The sequence below is a fragment of the Lethenteron reissneri genome, chromosome 27 (assembly GCF_015708825.2).
Source record: "Lethenteron reissneri isolate LAM-NWPU_2019-01 chromosome 27, ASM1570882v1, whole genome shotgun sequence".
NCBI lineage: Eukaryota > Metazoa > Chordata > Hyperoartia > Petromyzontiformes > Petromyzontidae > Lethenteron > Lethenteron reissneri.
Window position 1 is genome coordinate 3,271,088 of NC_083805.1, and position 22,555 is coordinate 3,293,642.

At 50.4% G+C, this 22,555-nt stretch overlaps 1 protein-coding gene across 17 annotated transcripts in view; it reads right to left on the reverse strand.

Annotated features, from left to right (window-relative positions):
- The window catches only part of LOC133348367 (nuclear receptor corepressor 1-like), a 175,803-nt gene continuing 153,248 nt past the window's right edge, over positions 1-22,555 (reverse strand). For 13 of the 17 annotated variants that reach the window (XM_061561124.1, XM_061561122.1, XM_061561123.1 and 10 more), the window contains 13 exons: positions 21,256-21,384; positions 19,759-19,936; positions 17,909-18,885; positions 15,825-15,890; positions 15,132-15,242; positions 13,803-13,936; positions 12,014-12,309; positions 11,033-11,209; positions 10,222-10,385; positions 9,318-9,371; positions 8,338-8,520; positions 4,169-4,513; positions 1-3,233 (listed from right to left, as the gene is read on the reverse strand). In XM_061561124.1, coding sequence (XP_061417108.1) covers positions 2,944-3,233; positions 4,169-4,513; positions 8,338-8,520; positions 9,318-9,371; positions 10,222-10,385; positions 11,033-11,209; positions 12,014-12,309; positions 13,803-13,936; positions 15,132-15,242; positions 15,825-15,890; positions 17,909-18,885; positions 19,759-19,936; positions 21,256-21,384 — 3,104 coding nt within the window. In that variant the 3' untranslated portion in view covers positions 1-2,943. Of the gene's footprint in view, positions 3,234-3,717; positions 3,812-4,168; positions 4,514-8,337; positions 8,521-9,317; positions 9,372-10,221; positions 10,386-11,032; positions 11,210-12,013; positions 12,310-13,802; positions 13,937-15,131; positions 15,243-15,824; positions 15,891-17,908; positions 18,886-19,758; positions 19,937-21,255; positions 21,385-22,555 lie in introns of all 17 variants that reach the window. The other 4 variants (XM_061561133.1, XM_061561132.1, XM_061561130.1 and 1 more) reach the window with 4 other exon arrangements.

Genomic DNA, 22,555 nt, shown 5'->3' on the forward strand with positions numbered 1-22,555 from the left:
CATAGATACTTATTTTAATTTTCCTCATTTGGTGACCAACTGTAATAGCAGAGTGTTTTTTTTTATCTGAGAGGCGCACGCGTATGCACCTTACTGCGTGGACAGCAAGGAGGGGGGGGGGTAAAACATGAAAGCGGTACAACAACCCCTCCTCCCGCATCCACCACCACCCCCACCCCCCCATCTCAACACATGCAGGCAAGTGTGTGTGTGTGAATGCAAACCGAAGAGAAGGTGGTGGGTGGGGGGGTGTTAATGATGTTAAGCACTCTATGCGTCGAAGCATATTTGGCCAAGAGTATACAATCAGATGTACAGTCGAAAGAAAACATCTGCAAAAAACTGATTGTCTCTTCAAACAATAAAGTTTTGAGTTCAACGTGTCTTTTAAGATAATTAGAGAATTGTAAACACACATTCACTATATACACACACACACGCGCGCGCGCGCGGATACACTGTACAAACAGGCTTTCATCACGTACAACACTGCTTCGTGTCCACAGTCCGTCAGGTCAAGGAGCCAAAATGAGGGTTAATTTTTCGTATTTTTTTGCTGTTTCTCATGGTGGGGAGGGGAGGGGCTTGCGGGGGAGGGGTCACTGCGTTGTAAAATAGAGTGTCGTCTCGAGGCGCGATGGTTCGTCGGGTACACTTCAATGTGCAAACGAATATTCAAAATATGAAGCAAATACAGTATGGCACGGACGAAAAAAAGGGTACGCTCGAAATTTGTCAACGCGAAAGGTCTTGCTGCTGCAGTTGCTGCTGATGCTGCTGCTGCTTGATGATGCATTTTGCCGTTAAAGCGGCTCAAAGTTACACGCGTGATCATCCATTCCGTCGCCTGCCGCCAGTAAGAACCCCCCCAACCAAAAAAAAACTCCGCAAAAGGGGAATGGCATCTGTAAATGTTTCTCATTAAAACTCTGCCGACGCGCCCCTGCTAAAGAAAACACCAGGCGTTGAGTGAAAGTTAGAATTCAGACTTTGACCGACGGCATGATTATATATTCTCTTAACAATATGATCGCAGATTTTAAACAAGGCCCAAACAAATCATGACGCCGCGTGTGTCTGTGTGTTTGTTGATGCATGCGTGATGAGCCGAGTGTGTTCCCAAGGTGTGCACGTACGATTGCTGTCGCGTCCCAGCGAAGTGCGGCGTTGCATGTACGTGCATTTTGAACTTTCTTTCGCACCGTACGTAGCCAACCGTGATATTCGGGAGGTGCATTAAGGCTGCATCCACCCGCGGTGGCCCTGCTGCTCTGCCAGGGCCGGTGTCTAAACGCATCGATCGTCCTTCACAAACCCCGACACAAAACCCCTCTCTCAAGCCGGCGGGGACCACGTGAAGGAGCCACCTCCTCCTCCCCCACTCCCCAGACTCCAATTCCCAACGATACCTCCTCGCCACAACCAATTCCCCCTCCCTCTCTCTCTCCCCACCACCAACCCCTTAAGCCTGAACCCCACGGGGATACACAAACCCCCATCACTCAAATTACACCTCTGCGCTAATCGACCTCACTCAAACTCACATTTGGCTTAACGAGCGCTTAATTAGCACGCGCCTACATCTTAGCGCGGTTACCACGGCCATCGAAGCGCGCGTTTCATCCTCCGATGGGGGGGTTGGCGGGGTTGGAGTCTATACTATCACGGGAAGAGAGGCAACTTTTTGCCAGTTGCACGTCGGTCGTATTAATGCCAAGCAGACTGCTGGTAACATCAGTAGTCACTAAATGAAGAAAATCGTACGAACTCAGGGTCTGTGCCGACAATACCAGCTGAAAGCCAAAGGTATATATCCGTTTCTGCCGCTGTTACTGTCGTTGCAAGAACTTTGCGATCGCGACGTTGTGGGTTTGCTTTGGTCTATCCTACAGCGTGCAACGGTAAGCGTACAAAAAAACATTACCAGCTTAAACCCCCTTGCAGCATCGAGTAATCAGATCCAAAAAAGTGACTGCAACAAAGTAAAGGCGAGTAAGCCTTCCAGCTTGCAGAACAACTAAAAATACAAACACATAGCATTAGATTTTATTACAATTAACCTTTATGATCACAGGGAGTGGTATCAACATATTTACAAGAGTTCAGTGTTTTAAAATTATTCTGCTTATATTTTAAACTCTTAAAAACGTAAAACTTTATAAAAATGGGGGAGTGGGGAAGCTTTGTATTTTTGTTTGTTTAAGTCAATCTTTGTCTCTTCACCCAGTGCACAAACCTCCCCAGGGCTCAAACAACTGCCAACCCGTTGATTCGAGTCCTGCATGACACACTCACACTCTCTCTTCTGCTTGTATTCACGATGACTTTACAAACTTTTGCTTACGATAAACACTTTTTTTCTCTCCATCCTTTTTTAAGATTTTTTTTCCAATATTTTTTTTTCCTTTTTCAACCCTCGCAAGCTCTCGGGCTCGTTACTTTCATGCAAAACGAGCCGTCTCTGTCTCACTCTCGTCTCTCTCTCTCCAGCACGGCCGCCAACAAGAATTATTTTCCATCCGATGCCCAACGTCCTCCTCTCAGTCCCATCGTCGACTAGTTTATTAATTTTTTTTTGCGCGCAAACGCGTGGCAGAGGTTCCCCACCATTCGGTCTCCGCCTCCATAAGACACTGCTTTTTCATCTTCCAATAAAACGACGTGGTTAAAGGCTGATGATAATTAATGGCTGTAAACGCTGCACAAACGATAGCTTTTTTTTTCGTCATGGGGTCAAAAACTTGAAGCCGGAGGAGACCACCGTACACGGCGCGGGCGCGCGGGGCTGCGGCGAGAGGTGGGAGCATATGAAAGAGGGAGGGGGAGCGGGCAGGTGGGTAGCAGGGGGCGGGGGGAGGGTGGGGCGGGAGCAGAGCGGCAGCCCTCGTCGCTCAAATTCAAGTCACCGGCGGCTCCTCTCGGTAACGCCGCGTTCTTCCCCGCTCAGCCGTCGCTATCGGACAGAGTCTCGTACTGGGAGGACAGCAGCGGCGTCGGCTTCTCGCGGTCCCACGAGCGCTGCTGTTGGGAGGCCGGAGACGCGGCACCCCCAGTGGCAGGGGACGGCACGGCTTGTGCGGGAGTCTGCACCGAGGGGGGGCTGGCCCCCGCGCCGTTTCCGCCACTGCCGTTGCCGCCGCCGCCGCCGCCGCCACCAGCGCCTGCCGCACCTGCACCGCCGCCGCCGCCGCCCATCATGAGCATCAAGGGGTTGAAGGGAAATTGCGCCGCCGCTGTAAAAATAAAACGGAAGAGGGGGGGGGGAGGAAGAGGGCGCGCAGTCGGCAACGGTGAGCGAGGAAGACGCGCGGGAGAGAAGGTGAAATAAAATTAGTGATGTGTCGCAACCACTCGTCGTCGCGGCGAAGATTCCGTGTGTTTGCAAACGAAAACCCGAGCGGAAGAAGACCCAGCGAACGTCTCGTGCTCAACCGTGCGGGGGCAGTAGCAGGTGCCCGTGTCGAGAACAAAAAGAGACGCGCGACGAAGTTTGGATTTGTGGCAAAAGCCAAGCAGAATTCTCGCGGCAAAACAGCCTCGGTGCGAACGCGACGCGGATGTGTAAACGCATCGAGAGAGAGGAGGTTTCATCGGTGAAGAGTCGCGTCGATTGGAAGCCAAAGAAGCGGACGTGCCAGAGGTGGACGCCCGCTAGAGAGAGGTAGCAATGAAATCAGCTTGTGTGGAGGTGCTAGATGGATTGCTACATCTCAGGACCTTGATAGATGGCGACGGCTTGGGGAAGGCCTTCATCCAGTAGTGGATTGATCATGGCTGATGATGATGAGAGGCGGCGATGTGTGGCTTATGACTTGGGGGAGGAAGGGACATTGATCAGGAAAAGGATTCTTTTGTAAAACAACGAGGTAATACAATATTTTGTACGCTGTCTGTACCACAGTTTTAAAACATTGTATTTAGTCTGCAAAAAAAGTCCTTACTGAGCAATTATCTTCAACACCCAAATTGTCCTGGGCCCTCGAGACGTACCGCATGCGACGAGCGACACAAACGTTAAACGACGACGAACAATTTATCCAAAGAGGGCGTCGGCGAGTCGCAAATCCCCTTCGACAAACCCACCGTTTAAGACATTACCGCCCACCAATCTCGCCCGCGCGCACAAACCGCAACGCAAAAGCACGTCGCCGCACGTCTCTCGACTCACCGGCAGAGGACAAGGCGGCCGCCGTCGTCGACGCCGCTGCCGACGCCGTGGTGGTCGCGGCCGCGCCGGTCACCTTGTCGTCCCAGGCCGGAGGCTGAGCGCCGGGCGTGCGCCGCTCGGCGCCGTCGCCCCTCGCCGGCGACGCCGACGGTGCCCGTCTCTTGTCCTGCTGCTGCTGCTCCGGCGGCGGCGGCCCCACGGGCGTCGTCTCGGAGCGGGCGGGCGAGGCCGCGGGCCCGCGTCCCTCCGACGGCGCCGACGGGGGCCGCTCTGTGTAGGCCGGCGAGCGGGACGCCTTGCTGCGCGCCGACGGTTTGGTGCCGCCGGGCTTTTGTCGGCCCGAGCCTGCCACGGGCGAGAGATGTCGGACCGGTCGCGGTGAGGTGCAGAATGGAAGAAATATAATAAACTGAAGACGCCGCTGCGCAACAGAAGATGCGATCGAAAAACTAAAAAAGCCAGGCGGCGCTGATTATTCTAAATAAGTTCTATTTATAACAGGGGTCCTCAAACTACGGCCCGCGGGCCACATGCGGCCCGCCGAGGACATTTATCCGGCCCGCCGGGTGTTTTTGCCGCCGCTGCCTGTCACTTTTTTTCTGCATGAGAAGGACGGTCATTGGTGGAAGAGGGAGAGGGGGCGGAGTTTCCCCCAATCAGACTGCATTGATGGGCAGTGCAGTCTGTATGTCTCTGTGTGGGCAAAGTTATTACTGGTATATTGTTTTTGTAGCGCTGTATATATATTGGTATTTTACTAATATCAATTTTGACTCCCTAGGAAACAATGATGTCAAGAAAGAGAAAAATTTACTCGGAGTGTAGGATATTCAAAGAACAGTGGACTTATGATTACTTTTTCATGCAGTACAAGGAAAGAGCTGTGTGTCTGATATGCCAGAATATAGTGTCTGTGTTCAAAGAATACAATTTACGTCAACACTATAAAACTCAACATAAAGATAAATATGCTTGTTCGGTCGGAGAAGTGAGAAAAGATAAAATATTAAAACTGAAAAATACATTAACAACTCAGCGAAATAGTTTTGTGAAGCAGAAGCAGCTAAATATTTCATCACTGCGAGCAAGTTTTCAAGTTTCCAAGCTAATAGCATGCACTGGCAGACCATTCGTGGAGGGAGAATTTGTTAAAGAATGCCTTCTTTCTGTTGCCAAAGAGATGTGTCCAGAGAAGGCCGATTTATTTAGTACAGTGAGTCTTTTAGGACCTACAATTACACGGAGGATTGAAGAAATGGGAGACAATTTGCATCAGCATTTGCAAAACTCCACAAAAAAACTTTCCTATTTTTCCTTGGCACTCGACGAAAGCAATGATGTTCGTGATTCTGCACAACTTCAAATTTTTATTCGTGCGACGAATGACTATTTCGAAGTCACAGAAGAGCTTGCTGCACTGCAAAGCATCAAAGGAACAACTACAGGAGAGGATATCTTTCGATTTAAAGCTTTCGTGACTGCAGGGATTCATCTTCTTGGTTCTTTCGGTAAAGTCACATAGAAGGGAAGTAATAAAATAATTCTCACGACGTTTCGGCCACAACGCAAGCAGCCGTCCTCAGGTGAAAACCAGGTCTGTTGGGGAGACAGCGTCTGAATGAAACAGCACACGAGCTTGGAGCATATATAAGCTGGGTTGGAAGTGGGGGAAAGAGCGCCTTGACAAAATAGTTTCAATATCAAGAGGAATTTAGCATATTTATGGGAAATGCAGGAATGTGATTAGTACTACATATGCCCGTGCTGCATATGTAGTACTAATACCATTCCTGCATGTCCCATAAATATGCTAAATTCCTCTTGATATGCAAATTATTTGTCAAGGCGCTCTTTCCCCCGTTTCCAACCCAGCTTATATATGCTCCAAGCTCGTGTGCTGTTTCATTCAGACGCTGTCTCCCCGACAGACCTGGCTTTCACCTGAGGACGGCTGCTTGCGTTGTGGCCGAAACGTCGTGAGAATTATTTTATTATGTTTTATTTTTATTATTTTATTACTTCCCTTCTACGTGACTTTACCGAAAGAACCAAGAAGAGAGGATATCTATGAAAAGGTTTGCCAAACTGTGAATGGTTTGGAGCTGAACTGGGCTAAACTAGCCAGTGTGACAACTGATGGTGCTCCTAGCATGGTGGGGTCTAAGAAAGGAGTAATTGCTCGCATTAACCAAGAGATGGACAAACATAACCATTCTCATCCAATAGCCATACACTGCCTCATCCACCAACAAGCGCTGTGTAGTAAATCACTGAAGTGGGACTCGGTTATGAAATTTGTGGTATCTTGTGTTAACTTCATTAGAGCTCATGCACTAAACCACAGACAATTTCAAGCATTTCTGTCTGAGCTAAATGTTGACTATGAAGATATTCTGTATCACACAGAAGTCCGTTGGCTGAGTCGAGGGAGAGTTTTGAAACGTTTCTATGACTTACTTCCACAGATTACAGCTTTTCTGCTTTAAAAAAACAAAGAAGTACCAGAGCTCAATGATGCAGAACGGAAATGGCACCTTGCCTTTCTGACAGATGTAACAGAGCTACTCAACAGTTTCAATGTGCAACTTCAAGGAAAGGGGAAGCTCATCTGTGATATGCAATCACATGTCAAAGCATTTGAAGTAATATTAGGCCTCCTCATCAAACAAGTGAAGGAGGAAAACTTCTGCCATCTCCCCACAACTCAAAATCTGTTAGCGGAAAAACCATTGGTTGCATTCCCAAACAAAACGTGTGGATTCACTGGAAAAATTGCAAAAGGAGTTCCAATTTGGATTTAAAGAGCTTCATCTCCATGAACAGGACATACAGCTTTTCCGTAACCCATTTTCTATTGACATTGAAAATGTGGATACAATTTACCAAATGGAACTGGCTGAACTGCAGAATTGTGACTCTCTGAAAGACGCATTCAAGTCAAGCAGCCTTCATAATTTCTATGCATCTCTCCCCTCTGAGACATATCCTCATCTCAGGAACCATGCACTCAAAATGGCAACCATCTTTGGCAGCACTTATGTCTGTGAACAGACTTTTTCCAGAATGAAACATTTGAAATCTCCAACCAGATCTAGACTAATAGATGCACACTTGCATCACTTGTTACGACTAGCAGTGACAAATATGGAACCGGACATTGACCATCTCATTAGCCAAAAGCAGGCCCATAGTTCCCATTGAAATACTGGCAAGTTTGTTGATTTAACTTTACTTGTTCTTCATTTTAAATATTGTATTTATTCCCGTTTTGTTTCTTCACTTCAAAATAAGATATATGCAGTGTGCATAGGAATTTGTTCATAGTTTTTTTTTAACTATAGTCCGGCCCTCCAACGGTCTGAGGGACAGTGAACTGGCCCCCTGTTTAAAACGTTTGAGGACCCCTGATGTATAACATCGTGCTGCTCAATTGTTCGTTATTATTGTTTAGCATTCTGCTTGTTCTTTTCTCTCTCTGCATTGCTCGAGACAAGGTGATGAAAAGTCTGTCCGGTGAATGCAAACGACCTTCAAACACCGTGAATGAAAGGAAGATGGCGAGAGCCAGTGCAATGAGGGACTTACAGCCAGAGGGATGGGATCGTGCGTCTCAGGACGCGTGTCGACCTGTCAGCTCGTGTTGGATGTTAAAGGTCCCCCCCCCCACCCCCACTCTTAGCAGCTGCTGCGAATCTGCGTCGTAATTATTCCACTGCACAGAGACATTTCGATCGGCCTCGCATTTTAGCTTTGTCCGCTGATGTTTAATTATTGTAGCATCGAAGGATCGCAAAAGATGACAATGACGTGGGCAGGCCTTCAATCAGCAGTGGATTGATCATGGTCGGCCACTCCTGCTGCTTTTGACCTTTTATCGCACGTGTTTTATTACACTGCTCGCCCTGGAAAACAATACTTTACATCACAAGAGGCTCTCTCCTGTTTTTAAATAAAAACGTAATTCACACTACTACTACGACATTTTCTGTTACAGGGCAGCGATACGGACGAAGGTGGTGGCGAGTTTTTAATCCAGTCTGTGCCAATTTGTTTCTCAAATAAAAAAAATCGATCGCTGAGGCAGGGTAGACGGAGGAGACAGGGAATGAAGGGGGTGGTTGGCAAGGAGGGAGGGAGGGGGGGCCGGAGACCGGCAAGTCAACACACACCAGAGAGGGGCGACGCTCGGCTGTCGGAGTCCTGACGGGGCTCCAGGGTGGGAGGGGCGGGTGGTCCGGGTGGCACGGGGGACATGTGGGGGCCCATCCCCTTGCTGCCTGTGCTCGAGTCCTCGAAGCTTCCCATCAACGCCTTCCTGATGATGTCCTCAAGGCCCAGGTTGTTGGTCGGATCTGGATGAGGAGGATGAGGACAAGGAGGGATGGGTGGGGGGTGGAGTTGCTCCACGGCTCCCTCACAACAACTTCGGAGGCTTCCGCTCGACACCAGCGACACCCGTGTGTCCACGGGAGGAAAAACAAGTGTCTGCGTACCTCCAACAGTGGTGCGTGTGCACAACAGGACTGGTGTCACACGAATTAAACCCTTCAGTGTAACAACTGCCATGGTTCTAATTACTTTCTATGGATTTTAATTGTTATTTTGGCAGGGATCGATTGTGTTTTTTTGTGTTTTCACAGATTATTTTTGGTAAAGATTATTTCAAGGGTAGTAAAAAATAAAAAAAATTTGCGGACGTTTCAAGTTCAGAGTGGATATCGATTTTGTAAATTTCGAGTTATGTTTAGGAGGCACGAGAAAAATCCGGGGATCAATGGGGGATGAAATTTTTGCGGCGGCGCGGCAGCTTTTTTCTTGCGCGGCAAAAAAAAGTTAAACACGCGGCACGCGCGTGCAGGGAAATGGATTGGGCATCAACGAGACGTCTGCATGGCTTGATTACACCGATATTAAATACGGCGGGGACTATTGACTGCCGGGGCGAGGCAACGCTTGGCTTGTCAGAGAGGCAGGGATACGTTGGGTGCAAAATTACACGGAGGCCAGGCATGGTCGCGCACAGCCGCGAAATCAATGTGGCGCAGATTCGCCCAAGATTAAATTTTCTCTTTGTAAACAGAATATAGAGGGCGTGCGTGTGAGGATAGCAAAAGAAAAGTTATGATGCTCTGTAAGGGTAGCGCTGTACCTGACACGGGGGTTGCGGGCATCTGAAATATTTCTGTGCCGGGCTGCCCGGCTCCTAAAGAGACACAACGGCACAAAGCGTGAAGACGTTTTCCAGCGACAGCGACAACGAACGTAATAAACCGCGCGCAATGTGCAGTAAGTGCGGTGCAGCTGGTAGTGTGTGTACGTGTTTGTTGCCAGCCTGTGTACTTTACTTCGTAGACGTTTAGACTACAGCAGGATCGCAGCCGTCATCGCAGACGCGCGCACAAAGGAACCCATCGCTCGATACGTTATTTGCGGAGGGCGTGGCGAGAGGCGGTGACACGAACAGCCCCGACGGCCACAAGTTTTTACAAAGTGAGAAAATATCCGGACGTTTGTGAAGCAAAGGGAGTGGGCGATGATGAGAATTGCTTGAAAAACGACAATGGAGGAACGAATATAGGGATGTAGTAACAAAGTGTGCAGTGTCAACATGAATCGCTACAAGATGCACGGTCAGAGAGGCTAAACCCAGTGTGTTTTTATATAAGTTAAAATACCTGTAAGTTTTTTTTTTAAGCATCACGTGTTGATAAAACTCTTTCACTAATAATTAATATTTCGCTTTTCATTCTCAGAGCTGAATATTTTGTCAATTTAATGGTTGATAAGAAAAATTACGCCATCATTGCTGACCGGTCTGACACTACCAAATCAGCTGAATTTGAGAACCTGATTAAAAAATGTATTAAAGCGCAGTTTCTGTTCACTCTCAAGAGAGACACAACAGAGAGCGCGTTTTGGAGGAACGGATTAACTGCAGACAAGCGGGGGAGGGGGGGAAGACAGCCCAAAAACCGGCGTCAACAATCGCCCAAGCTCTGTGGGTCCTCCACTGTTGTCGTGTCGGCGGTGCGGTGAAGGCGCGCGACCCTCACCGACATCGCGCGTCGACGTGGACTTGAGGTAGATCTCCTGCTTCTTCGACTTCACCATCGCCGACGTGTTCTCCGTCAGCTTGCTGAAGAAGGCGGGAGAGTAGGCCAGCCCTCGGGGGTCGGGCCTGCTCGCGCCACGCGCAGACGAAGAGGTCCGAGCAGCACTGAATCAGAGGGGTTACTCCACTGCCCAGTATTGCTGCTCCCTTACCAGATAGCACACCGCCATGCACACGCAAGTAGACACCCCCTGCAAATGCCATGCACGCGTAACAGACTTTTGGGGGGCAAGTGTTTATTTAGCGAGCACCGATAAAGGCATGTACAGTACCACGAACGGGTGGGTGGCCAGCACCACACCCGACCGCCTTTGTCTCCCCGCAGTGGCGATGTTTACACACCGTATCAGGTATTCATTTCAGGCCAATTCGACCTAGGGGAAGCCCAAGACCAGTTCAGATAATAGTCACTGGTGCTGGTGACCAAGAGCGGGCATCGGTCTTGGTGTCGCCGGGTTCGTAGCGCAACTCGCTGCCCACTGCACCACCACTCCCCACACAGAAAGACAAAGATCCCCTGTATAGCCTTAACATACTGTTGGGGCAAGTGCTGTTAGCGAGTACCAATGAAGGCCGGCACAACGCACAAGGGGGTGTGTGGGTGGCCAGCACAACGATGCCCGACCGCCTTCGTCTCCCCAGTGGCGATGTTTATTACACCGCACCACCAAGTACTCATTTGAGTACGCCACACACGCACACACGCTCACACGCTCGCACGCTCGCAGCACAAGTTCCCTCTCTCCTCGCACCTGTGTTCGGGCACCGGCTCCTTGTGTGCCGGCGCCGGCGCCGCTGCGTTGCCGGCGGGAGGCGGCTTGTCGTGCTGCTCTGAACCGCTGCTGGCGCTTGTGGGCGGAGACGCCGGCTCCAGTCCGCCCTCCGAGCCCGACGGGGAGTCCTGGCTCTCGTCCGGGGACTTCCTCATCCTGCACAGAGGATGAGGGCGACCATGACCCCACGGCTGGAGGTTATCGAAAATCACTCGCCCCCTCCCCACCTACCTCACATCCCCCCCCCATATACCCTACCCACCCTAACCTACCCTACCCAGCCTAACCTACCCTCCCCCCCCCACCTTGATTCTTACCACAGGCCACGATATCCCCGCCAGGAAATGTCCCCACTCTGTTGCAGAGATGAGGGCAATGGGCCACAGCTAACGGTTCGCTCTAAACAAGCCCCACCCCCGTGATTGGATCATTTATAGGCAACGTAGCGACGCGCATAATAAACGCCGAGTGTAAGTTCATCCGCTCGTGACACACACATAGAATGGGGCACGTGAGCATGGATTATTTACAATTTATGGAATTGATATGCATAATCAGCCAGAATCAATACACTGCTGGTCGAAGACGATGTTAGCGAGCAGCTCTTAAGGCAGGCACAGGCAGTCGGGGATATGAAAAAGTCGGCACCATGCAAGATATCTTCTGCAGTTTGCCCTCCAAATTATATTCAACAGCGCTGTGGGCGTCACATCCCAAGACGCATAACAATTATCCGTTCGCAACCCTCACAGAAAAAGCAGTGGTACATCGCCTAGCAAAGATGAGTTTCATTATAATCCGCATGCTATGCCGTCATCTCATGGCCACTTAACAACCTCGCAAGCAGGGCTTCTGAAGTGCCGGATCATGGGCACGTGTTACGCCGCGCTACCCCCACGCAACCACAACGCCACCCGAACCCTGAAAAATAAATCGCGGCAAAAAAGCCACGGCCCATACCGGGAGGACGGTTTCGGCGACGAGTCGTTGGCAAGTTTGGGCACAACTCGCAGGGGCAGCGACGAGGGCAGCGACGAGGGCAGCTGCTCCGCCGTCAACTCCGGGGGGCTGGGCTCCCCTGCCCTCGGTTTCGGGGGCGGCACCGGCAGCGAATCCTGGCCCCTGGCGAGCGGGGGTGGCCCCCCGCTGCCGCTGCCAGTGCTGTGGGCCTCTGGGGGCGACTGCCGAGGGCTACGCTGAGATGCGTGCAGAGGGTAGGGGCCCACGTTCCTTGTGTAGTCCAGAGTTATGATTTCCTGTGCCAAGCGGACGCGCAAAAGCTCGGTTGTCATCCAGGATAAATACATATTCTGATTCTGACATAATTATTTACAGCCCTTGATTAACCGAATGCTGGATAAAGGACTGCTGCCTACACCGTTTCAGTCATGGGCGTTATTTGACCATACTTCACCATGCTGCGCGGTGCGGATTGGGGTGAAGGGAGGTGTGGTCCAAGACCGGTTCAGATATCACTTGCCACCAACGATAGCGCAGTGCGATAACACCATTGTACTACCGCTCTAACCTAACCCTTGCCGCCTTACAAGCGGAAAAATATAAAATAGGCTGCAAAACCAAAAATACTAAATACAAATCCCATTGGCAATGCAGTGAAGCGCAAACACAAACAAAAACTCACTACATCCGTCAGTAACAATGACTTGACGTATCCATATTGTTTATTTTTTTTCCCCCAGTTGTAAGGTTGTCTGATGATGGTGGTGAATTGTTTTGATTTGTTAATGCTACACTGCCCGTAATGTATTTTTTCATATCAAATGCCGATGTCAGTTGTTTATAAATCCCTTGCGGTAATTGCCCGATGTATAACGTTCTCCCTTTGGCATTGGTTTTCTGGAGTATTTAATGTTCAATAACCACCTCGACACGGGTAACATTTTCCAACAAAAGATCAATCAATCTGCTTCCACCTGACTTTATTAGAACACCCTGCAATAAACACAATTTAGAAGTGACATTATTCAAGCGTCAATACGACTCAAATATTTCAATCGATGGAAATGTTTTCGCCTTATTAAAAATTCATCCAATTTTTGAGACGCAAACAGCAGAGACGCCGATGAAATCCGAATAGAGGAACTCGTTCATACGTGAATAACTTCAGATATATCTTTTTTTAAGTTGGATTTCATTTTGGGAGTTAAAAACCCAAAAATACGATGGTTGGACATGACTACATGTGGAAAAAAGTCGAACGCTACCCTCTCATCTCACTGCTTGCTTGCCAGTGTGCTATCCTAAATACTAAACAATTTTTTATTTCACCAGGCAAGGCCCACTGAGCTATATAGCTCTTGATCAGAAGCGACTTGGCCACAAATGATAGCTCAACGAAGTGGCTTATCACGTGGGAAATGTGTTGCAGCCAAATACCCTAAACACGTGTTTACTCAATGTGGAAGGAAAAACCGGAGGACCCAGAGAAAAATCTACGCAACCAAAGGGAGAGAGACACGCAAACTCCAAGTACACAGCAGGCGTCAGAGTCGGCATCGAACCCACTACCCCCAGCAATCAAAGCTCTTTGTCAAAGCCCCCCACAGTCAACCTTCGCTTCATGGGACGGACATTTGCTCTTTCTCCACTGCTGCCCGTGTGGTCAATAAACTCTTCTCCCCCCCGCCCCCCATAACCTCTCGTGTGCTCTGTTGTGGCCTCAGCACAGCATCTACCCCCGACAGCCCGCTCAGGCTAACAGGGGGACCTGCTGTGTGTTTGTTCGTACGTGGATGTGGTCGGCCAGGGTGATGACGCGGTGCGTCGACGTGTGAGGCTTGCTCGTCGCGTTGGCGCTGGGGTTGCTCTCGGCTTGCGATGTCGGCTCTCTCCGCTCGTCCGCGGCAAATTGACTCTTCTCGGCTGAGCCACAAGAGTATACGAACACATGACCAGTCAGCACGATTCGTTTTTGATTAGAGCCACCCCCCCTCCTCCTACGTCAGGGCGGCTCGGCGCACTTTTACACGCAGATAAGCGACTTGCGCCGCGTCTCGCGCATTTGAAAGGGCACCATCAATCGCAGGTGTCCCTGTGTGGCACAAGTGTGCCTCGGCACCCCGCGACCGCAAGCGGGCGTTAATCTGCAAGTCGGGGAGAGCGACGATTGTTTTGTATAATCCCAAGTCATTTGCAAGGAATCTTTCAAATTTGACAGATTTGGCCCATTACACTGGCACGCAACGGTCTGCTCTTTTCGAAGAACGTCAGGGGATTTTTAAGGTCCGCTATGAAGCAGGCTTCATAGCAGAGATAACCGGGGTGGCGTGTCAGATTCGAACCGTGAACCTCTGCAAAGGGTGGCAAACGCGCAACCCACTTAAAACTATTAAAAAATCACAATTTTTATTTTAGCATGTAAGGCCCACCGAGCTATGAAGCTTCTTTTTCAGAAGCGACCTGGCTACAAATGATAGCGCCACGAATGTGGAGATTTATAACAGCTAAATAATCTAAACGCATGTTGATTCTAAATGTAGAAGGAAAAACCGGAGGACCCGGAGAAAAATCCATGCGACCACGGGGAGAACATGCAAACTCCAAATATACAGCTGGCGCCAGTCGGGATTGAACCCACGACCTCCTTGCAGACCAGGCGAGGTAGGTAACATCTCGCCACCGTGGTGCCCACATTACCGCGCAAAAGCCCACTAAGTATTCTTAGCGGTCAATAGGACGTCACGCATGTGCATCCCCCTTCTCTAATCTGTGTATTCCTCTTCATTTCTCTCGGTGCAGATACATCAGATAATTATGTACGTTAACAAAAGCCACGATTATCGATGACCGCTTACTTGCCAGTGCGGCAAGGAGCAAGCATCGCGTTTGTTTAATAATTCATTGGGTTCATCTTCTTGGTTCTTTCGGTAAAGTCACGTAGAAGGGAAATTTACCGAAAGAACCAAGAAGATGAATCCCTGCAGTCACGAAAGCTTTAAATCCAAATTCATTGGGTTGTTTTTTTTCCCCACCAGTGGCGAAACGCTCGGTTTGCTTGGGCCCCCTGGCACCAACTCCAAAGCTCCCGAGAAAAACCAAGGCGGCGGAGCAACCTTACCCTGGGCAGAGGCGTGCGCCTTGCGTCCGCCCGCCTTCTCGTGAGCTTGCGAGGGAGAGGCGCCTGGGCTGTTGGTCATACTGCGCTCTGATCCGCTCGACGGAGCCGACTCTGCAATCGAGCAACACGCAAAAAAAAAACATCGGGAGTCAAGAGAGCGATTTGGAAATGGTCAGGCACGGTAACGGTGCTCGTCTCATGCTTTACGGCCCTGAGCCCGTGGAGGAAACTCCGCAGTCCCATGGCGAGGGGGGGGGGGGGGGAGAGTGCGAGGAGTCTCTCCGGAGGACAACCACCGTTGACTTCACCCACTTATTTTATTGACCGCTGAGGGATGATGGTCCGAGTCAAAACGCCCACACCTGGATTAGAACCGGCAAGCCTTCCGCCTGCGAGGCCCGTGCTCTACCGCTCAATGCAATCATCTTTAATAAATACGGCCATTGTTAAACAGAGTAACACCGTGAAGCCTTGTTCAAATGATTCCCATTATCTCCGTGCAGCGCCTCGAGACGCGGTCATCTTCATGTGTTACACGAATCCAAATTGCATTGCATTACTTTACATATGGAGAGAATACGTCCATACATCTTTAAAACGACGGTTTCCTTTGGCACCGGAGAACACCGGAGAGAACCCTCCATACATATGAGGGGGTGACCCCCAGAGCTAGGCGCCGACGGGTTCACCAACCTATTTGCTGTACTGCCACCTCCGGGTCACATCTCAGTCCAGCGGGATTGTGAGTTTCACAAATCTCTACGAGATGTGGGAGGAGAACCGGAGTGCCCGGAGAAACACAAAGGTCTTTCAAGACAGGTTCACAACCCACTCGGTGTAATGCCCATGTCCGGGATACCTCACATCCCAGAGTGTTTGGAAGTTTCCCAAATATCTGCGTGAGCCAATAACATAACTCGACTATTTGTGTTTTACCAAGTCAGGCCCACTGAGCTATATAGCTCCTGTTCAGAAGCGACCTGGCCACAAATGATAGCGCAACGAAGTGGCTTATCACGTGGACATTTCAAGCAGCCAAATACTCTAAACCGAAGGAACCAGAGAAAAATCCACGCGACCACGTGAAGAACACGCAAACGCCAAATGCACAGGTGTCAGGGTCGAGATCCAACCCATGACCTCGTGCATACCAGGCAAGGGAGTTAACATCTCGTCACCGCGTACGAAGCGCTGGATCACAGGCGTGGCCGCGCCACAACATCACGGCTGTGGCACTTAAAGAGCGAGCACATCGCAGCTCTCGTGGGGTGCCACGGAATTTTCGTTTTTACGTTCGTCGCACACGCAATGTTGGCTACCTCCCCACTTCAAAACAACAATAAAGTGGAAAAGCCATTCTGGCGTAGTTTGCTGATGAAATGATATTCAACACTAGGTGGCACCTAAGCCAAACGGAAGAAGAAGAAAAATAATAAAAAAGCCCACGAACATTCAAGCCAGGTGGAGCTTTCCTTGTCGCATGCCGGGGGACTAAAGGATAAGTTTACGTGAAGGTCTCGACTCTAAAGACTACTCTCCGACAGAACCCGCCACGGCCAAATTCTGCCAAACAAGACGGCTGTCAGCAGAGTTGCCGCCCTTTTACAAAGGTTTGCGGGCGTGGGCTCGAAGGCGACAGCGCTATTTTTGCACAAATGTCGTTCGATCAATGTCCTTCAACGGGCAACGAACGACCTTCGAGAATAGGAGGGGTGGGGGTTGACATGTGGCACAAAGTCTGATTAACAATCCACGTTTGGCATCCTGCTGCAGATAACATCATTAATTAACGTCTGCGTTGTAGTTTGTACGATGGCTATAAAGTTGGGACTTATACGATGAGTAAAATGTCAAATGGAAATATATAATAAAGCATTGTTTACGGTTACCGACAGGAAAGAATGATCTTAAGATGTTAACATTTAATTATGGTATTTAAAACTTTGTGGTATTGAGTAATTGGCCTTTCTTCTTCAGGAAAAATGCCAGTTGAGCAAAACACATTAGGAAACTTCACAAAAGCCACCGGGTCAAAATACCAATAACTTTCTTTCCCTCTTAAGACGTAAAAAAAAAACCTGTTACCTATCATTTAGATGGCATTTGAAAATATGCAGCTTTACGGCCAGATGAACAAAAATTGTACCATGCAATGCAATAGCCCACAAAAGTTAACCTTCACAGAGAATGATCGTGTTAACATTTGGCATATTATGGGGAGGAAACGAGTAATTGATTACGCTCCCAATAACACAGCCATCTGTGGGGGAGATGATACAATAATAAGTATCAAAAGTTGGATCGTCATGTGTTCCAATAAAGCTGCCACGTTACCTCAACAAAACATGCTTACAGCTAAGCAATTTTTATTTTACCAGGAAAGGCCCATTGAGCTATATAGCCGTTTTTCAGGAGCGACCTGGCCACAAATGATAGCTCAACGAAGTGGCTTAACATCGCGTGGAAATTTATAGCGGTCAAATACTCCTAAAGGCATGTCGATTCTAAATGTGGAGGGAAAAACGGGAGGACCCAGAGAAAAATCCACGCGACTACAGGGAGAACATGCAAACTCCAAATATTAAGCAGGCGACAAGCGTCGGATCAAACCCACGACCTTTTGAATACCAGGCGAATGTAGTTAACATCTCGCCACCGTGATACCCACATTTCTACGTGGGTTATCATGTTTTTGTAGGACAAGCACCCTCCTATACGTGGGGGGGGGGGGCTCGGCAAGCCCGGCGATGGGGAGCCGCACTGATCGAGGCCTTCACCGGTGCTGGTGGAGTCGAGGTTGAGGGGGCTGCTGCCCTCCTGCCGGTCCTTGTCCCCCGAGATCTGGTGCGTGATGATGGCGTGGATGAAGTTGGCGGCCGTCATCGTCGCCCGCCCTCGCGTCTTCAGCTCTCGGCTCAGGAGGAACAGCGGGTTCTCTGGCGCCTCCTCCCTCTCCGCCGTGGCCGCTGCAGCCGCTGCCACCACCGCAGCCGCCGCCACCGCCTGGTGGTTCACCGGCTTGGACGTGTCGCTGCCCGCACCGCCACCACTGCCGCCACCGGCCACTTTGAAGTGCGGCGGGCTTGCCGAAACGACGGGCTGGGCGCTGGACACCAGCTGCGGTGGCACCGCTGCCTGGCTCAACGGCGGGAAGTGCTGTGGTCCGCTAGTGCCGTACTGGTGCGGCGAAACGTTTGTGAGCTGCGGCTGCTTGGGAGCATGCGACTGATGCTGGTGGTGGTGCTGCTGGTGCTGCTGGTGGTGCTGTGCGGCGGATTTTGCCACCGGGGAGCTGATGATGGAGCGCGATTTCTGATCAGAGAATGGCAGGCCGGCATCGACTTGCCTCGTGCCTTCCGCATGCTTTGTGAGGTCTATGCTCGCCTGCTGCTGCTGATGCTGCTGCTGGTGCTGCTGCTGGTGGTGCTGCTGGTGCTGCTGCTGGTGTTGCTGCTGCTGCTGGTGTTGCTGCTGCTGCTGGTGCTGCTGCTGGTGCTGCTGCTGTTTCCCGTAAAGGCCCGGGTCTCTCCTGCCCTCGTCGGCCGCGGTCCTGCGGTCGCGATGCCGGTGCACGTCGTGCGGGGGCCTGAAGCCCATGCCGTCCACGTCGGGCTGACGCGGCGCGAAGCCTCCGGCCGTGTGTTTATGCACCCCGGGATCTCCCACGCCGCTGGCAACGCCGCTCATGATGTCGCCGTGCCGCTGCGTGCTGGAGGCGACGGGGTAATTCGCGTAGCTCCCGGTGGACGGTGACCTTCAGAGAGATTTTTTTTGGAAAATGTTTAAAAATAAAATGTAATATAAGATGACATTGGACGAGTGGCCATACAGAGGTGGCAGAGGTCTGGTTTCAACTTAGCTCCTCCCCATTCTGCCTAGTCCCTCCCACTTCCACTTAATTCTTTCCCCTTCCACTGAGAAACTCAACCAGATCCGTAATTGTTTTTTTTTGCCGCTGGTAAATGTTTATGCACGGTCAGGAATTTAACCTGGACCACCGAGATTATAGTTGAGCGAGCAAAACGATAAGACGCCACTACTATCTTTGTGCAATCAGAAAATGTGTCAATGTGAGCAAGTGAGCAGGAATCGAATTTAGGTCATCAGATGCAGTGTGCTCATCAGTACACTACCACACACAAGCAGCAAACAACAGCAGCAACAGTAACAGCCACCATTCGCCACTAAGTGGCAGCAGCGACATCACCCCCGATGCTTGTGCCAAAATAGATGCACTCTTGAGGCCACGTAAGAAGTGTGGAAGGCGCGCTGGCAAGTATGGCGTGGGACAGCCCCACCTGTTATGAGTTGCCGACTGAGAGATGCACTTCCGCACAGGCGCGCGCAAAAGACAAAGGTATATAGCCTTAACAGGCAAATTGGGGTAAGTGCTATCAGCGAGCACCTATGAAGGCTGGTATGGCACACGAGGGGGTGAGAGATCAGCACCACGCCTGGCCACATTTGTCTCCCCAGTGGTGATGGTTATACACTGCATCAGTTACTCATTTCAGTACCCCACGCACGCACACATGGAGGGGAGGCCCAGAACCGATTCAGATAATCGTCACGGGTGTTGGAGGCCGTGATCGGGACACAAGACACACAAACACAAACAAAAGCATACCTCTGCCGCGAGTACGCGGCGGCGTGAGTCTCGGCGAGCGTGATGACGCTCTTCCCGCCCTGGCCGTGCGCCGAGGGAGACTGGATCACGTTGCCCCTCTGCCTCGGGGATGGGGGCGGCGACGCCGACGTCCGGATCGACGGCTGCACCCCACCGATCGGCCGGGCCGCCTCCGACGCTGCCATCAGCAAAAACGCACAAACGGCCATGTGGTACGCAGCTTATTAGAACGGGGTCCTCACAGCGACCCTGTCTGGGATGCCTGCCCCGAGGAGGAACCCGGAGAAGTGCCCTCCTACTAAACTTTTTTGCGTGGAATCTCTGTGTGGGTATGTGCGGGGGCCAGGTGCCGGAGATAAAATGGCGACGTAATAATTATAATGATGAAACAATATTTTTTAATTTGCAAAGTGCATGGTTTCTGTTCACTCTCACAAAGACGTAATAATTTAGAGGTACTGAAAACTATAAGGCACGTGGGAAGGCAGCCAGAACGGGCGCCAACAATTGCCCATGCACTGCGGTCCTAAAATTTGATGCTTGGCCAACTGCGTTACGTGGGTGCTGACATTTAACGCAGAAAAATGAGAAAGACGCAGCGTGACCCGACCACAATTAACCGCCAGAAGCAGCACCCTTCGCAACCTCCTGCCTGCGCCAGGCTTGGTTCCCGACAGGGAGCTGTGGGGTAGCGAAGGTCACGGAACAGACCAGGGCATGGACAGGGACGGGCCTGTAATGGATGCAATGGTCGGTGGATCACGTGGAGATTCGTGAAACTCACAAACCTGCTGGGATGAGAGGCAGCCAGGAGGTGGCAGTAGAGAAAGTGGGTTCTGAATGTCTGCGGAACCGCTGAGTGCCAACCCGTCAAATTCACTGGGTTTTATTTTCGATAGGCACCTGGTTTTCCTACCACATGCAATCGTCCTTTAAAGAGAATTGGCAACATTTTCCAATTAAGGACATCGTCAAAATTAGTCTGAAGATTAATTGCAGCTTTCCTACATAAACGAATGACATTCTTATTATGGGTAGGCAGTTTCTATACACACACCCACACAAAACTAACCACAAGATGATGCACAAACCTGTTAAAAACACACATCAAAATTGTAACACGTGGGTGTTGGAAGGCTTTTGGAAGATGGGTGGGGGTTGAACGCTGCACTGCTGGGGGGCGTACGGTCGGGTCAAATGCGTATCACGTAACACAAACAACTCTAAAAGTCAATCCCGTCACATAAATATTCAGAGCTAAATATTTGCACACACCGTACATTGCCCCCGTATTATATTGAGAATGTACGCACGTGTGACGCCGACCGCTCCGTGTTTACAATTCAAAACGGAGCCATGGGTTGTTGTTTTTTTTGGCTCGGTTTTTTAAATAAACAAAAGCTCGGCCAGCAGAGTCCAGGGGTGAGGGGCGGCTTGTTGTTGCCAGGTCGAAAATTCCACACCCGCGCACGCGAGCGTTCGTGCGGACGCACGTACCCTGTTGTTTGCGAGACGGGGAGCGCTCCTGCACCGGCTGAGCTCTGCTTTCCCTCTCCCTGTCTCGCTCCCTCTCCTTCTCCCTCTCGTCGCCCCGGGCCGAAGGCTGGACCATGTGAGGCAATGAGCCTGGGGATGGGGGGGGGGTGGTGTTAGACGCCATGGCAATAGCGACACTAAAACGATACACTTGATCGGTGTGCCGTGCACGCTGCTGCCGGTAGCCTAGCTCAGGGAGGATAATAATCATGCACTTGGGTGCCACGGTGGCGAGATGTTAACAACTGCGCCTGGTATACAGGAGGTCGTGGATTCGATCCCGATCCCGACTACGCCTGTATATTGAGTTTGCGTGTCTCTCTCTTCATGTGGTTGCGTGGATTTTTCTACGGCTCCTCCGGTTTTTCCCTCCACATTTAGAATCAATGTGCGTCCAAAGTATTTGGCTGATATAAATTTCCACCCGATAAGCCACTTCGTTGAGCTATCGTTTGTGGCCAGGTCACTCTATAGCAGCTCAGTGGGGCCTTACCTAGTAAAATATTTTTTTTATATATATAGTTTTATAGCACTCACACTTGAGTATGAAGCACGTTGGGTCGTTATTTGTTTCAGTTAATAACGGGGAGTCAAGCGGCTTGTCCCAAACAAATCCAAGTTGATTTCACTGTGCACATGCAAATCCACGAGTGGCTCTGCTTTATGATGGGAGGACGTTTAACGGTTGCCTTCTTCATTCTTACGAGAAATAGATTGGATGCAGGGAAACATGGCTGTGTCGGAAAAATGTCCCATCGACGACTACGTTCTATTTCCAAGGGCACAAACAATAGCTTTGTATGAGAGCTACACAAACGTTAAGAAAGAAGACCACGGAAAGGATTTCACAGCAAGCTCCGCGGCATCATTGCGCGCGGCTGTCGTTTGTCGCTGGGTGAGGCTCCAATGCAATACTGGTTTTACTGCAAGGATTCTAAGATTATTTGCCCAGTGACAACCCCGCGCTGGCAGTGACAGATGAATTTCAATTGGGATGAACAAGACGATAAAAAATTCACACCACGTTGTTAGGGGTTGTCCTGGAAAATTTGACAAGCCACGTAAGATATTTTTTTATTCCCCACGTTGGCTTCTGTGAGACGCAGGAAAATCCACTTTGATCATTTTACACCATCATCTCCCCACAGATGGCCGCGCAACATCCCGTACTCTCAACAAAAGCCTTTATACTCTGTGACCAGCGACACTTTGTGGGTTTCCCAACTTTTTTCCAAGACAATCCACCCCCCCCCTTCATCTC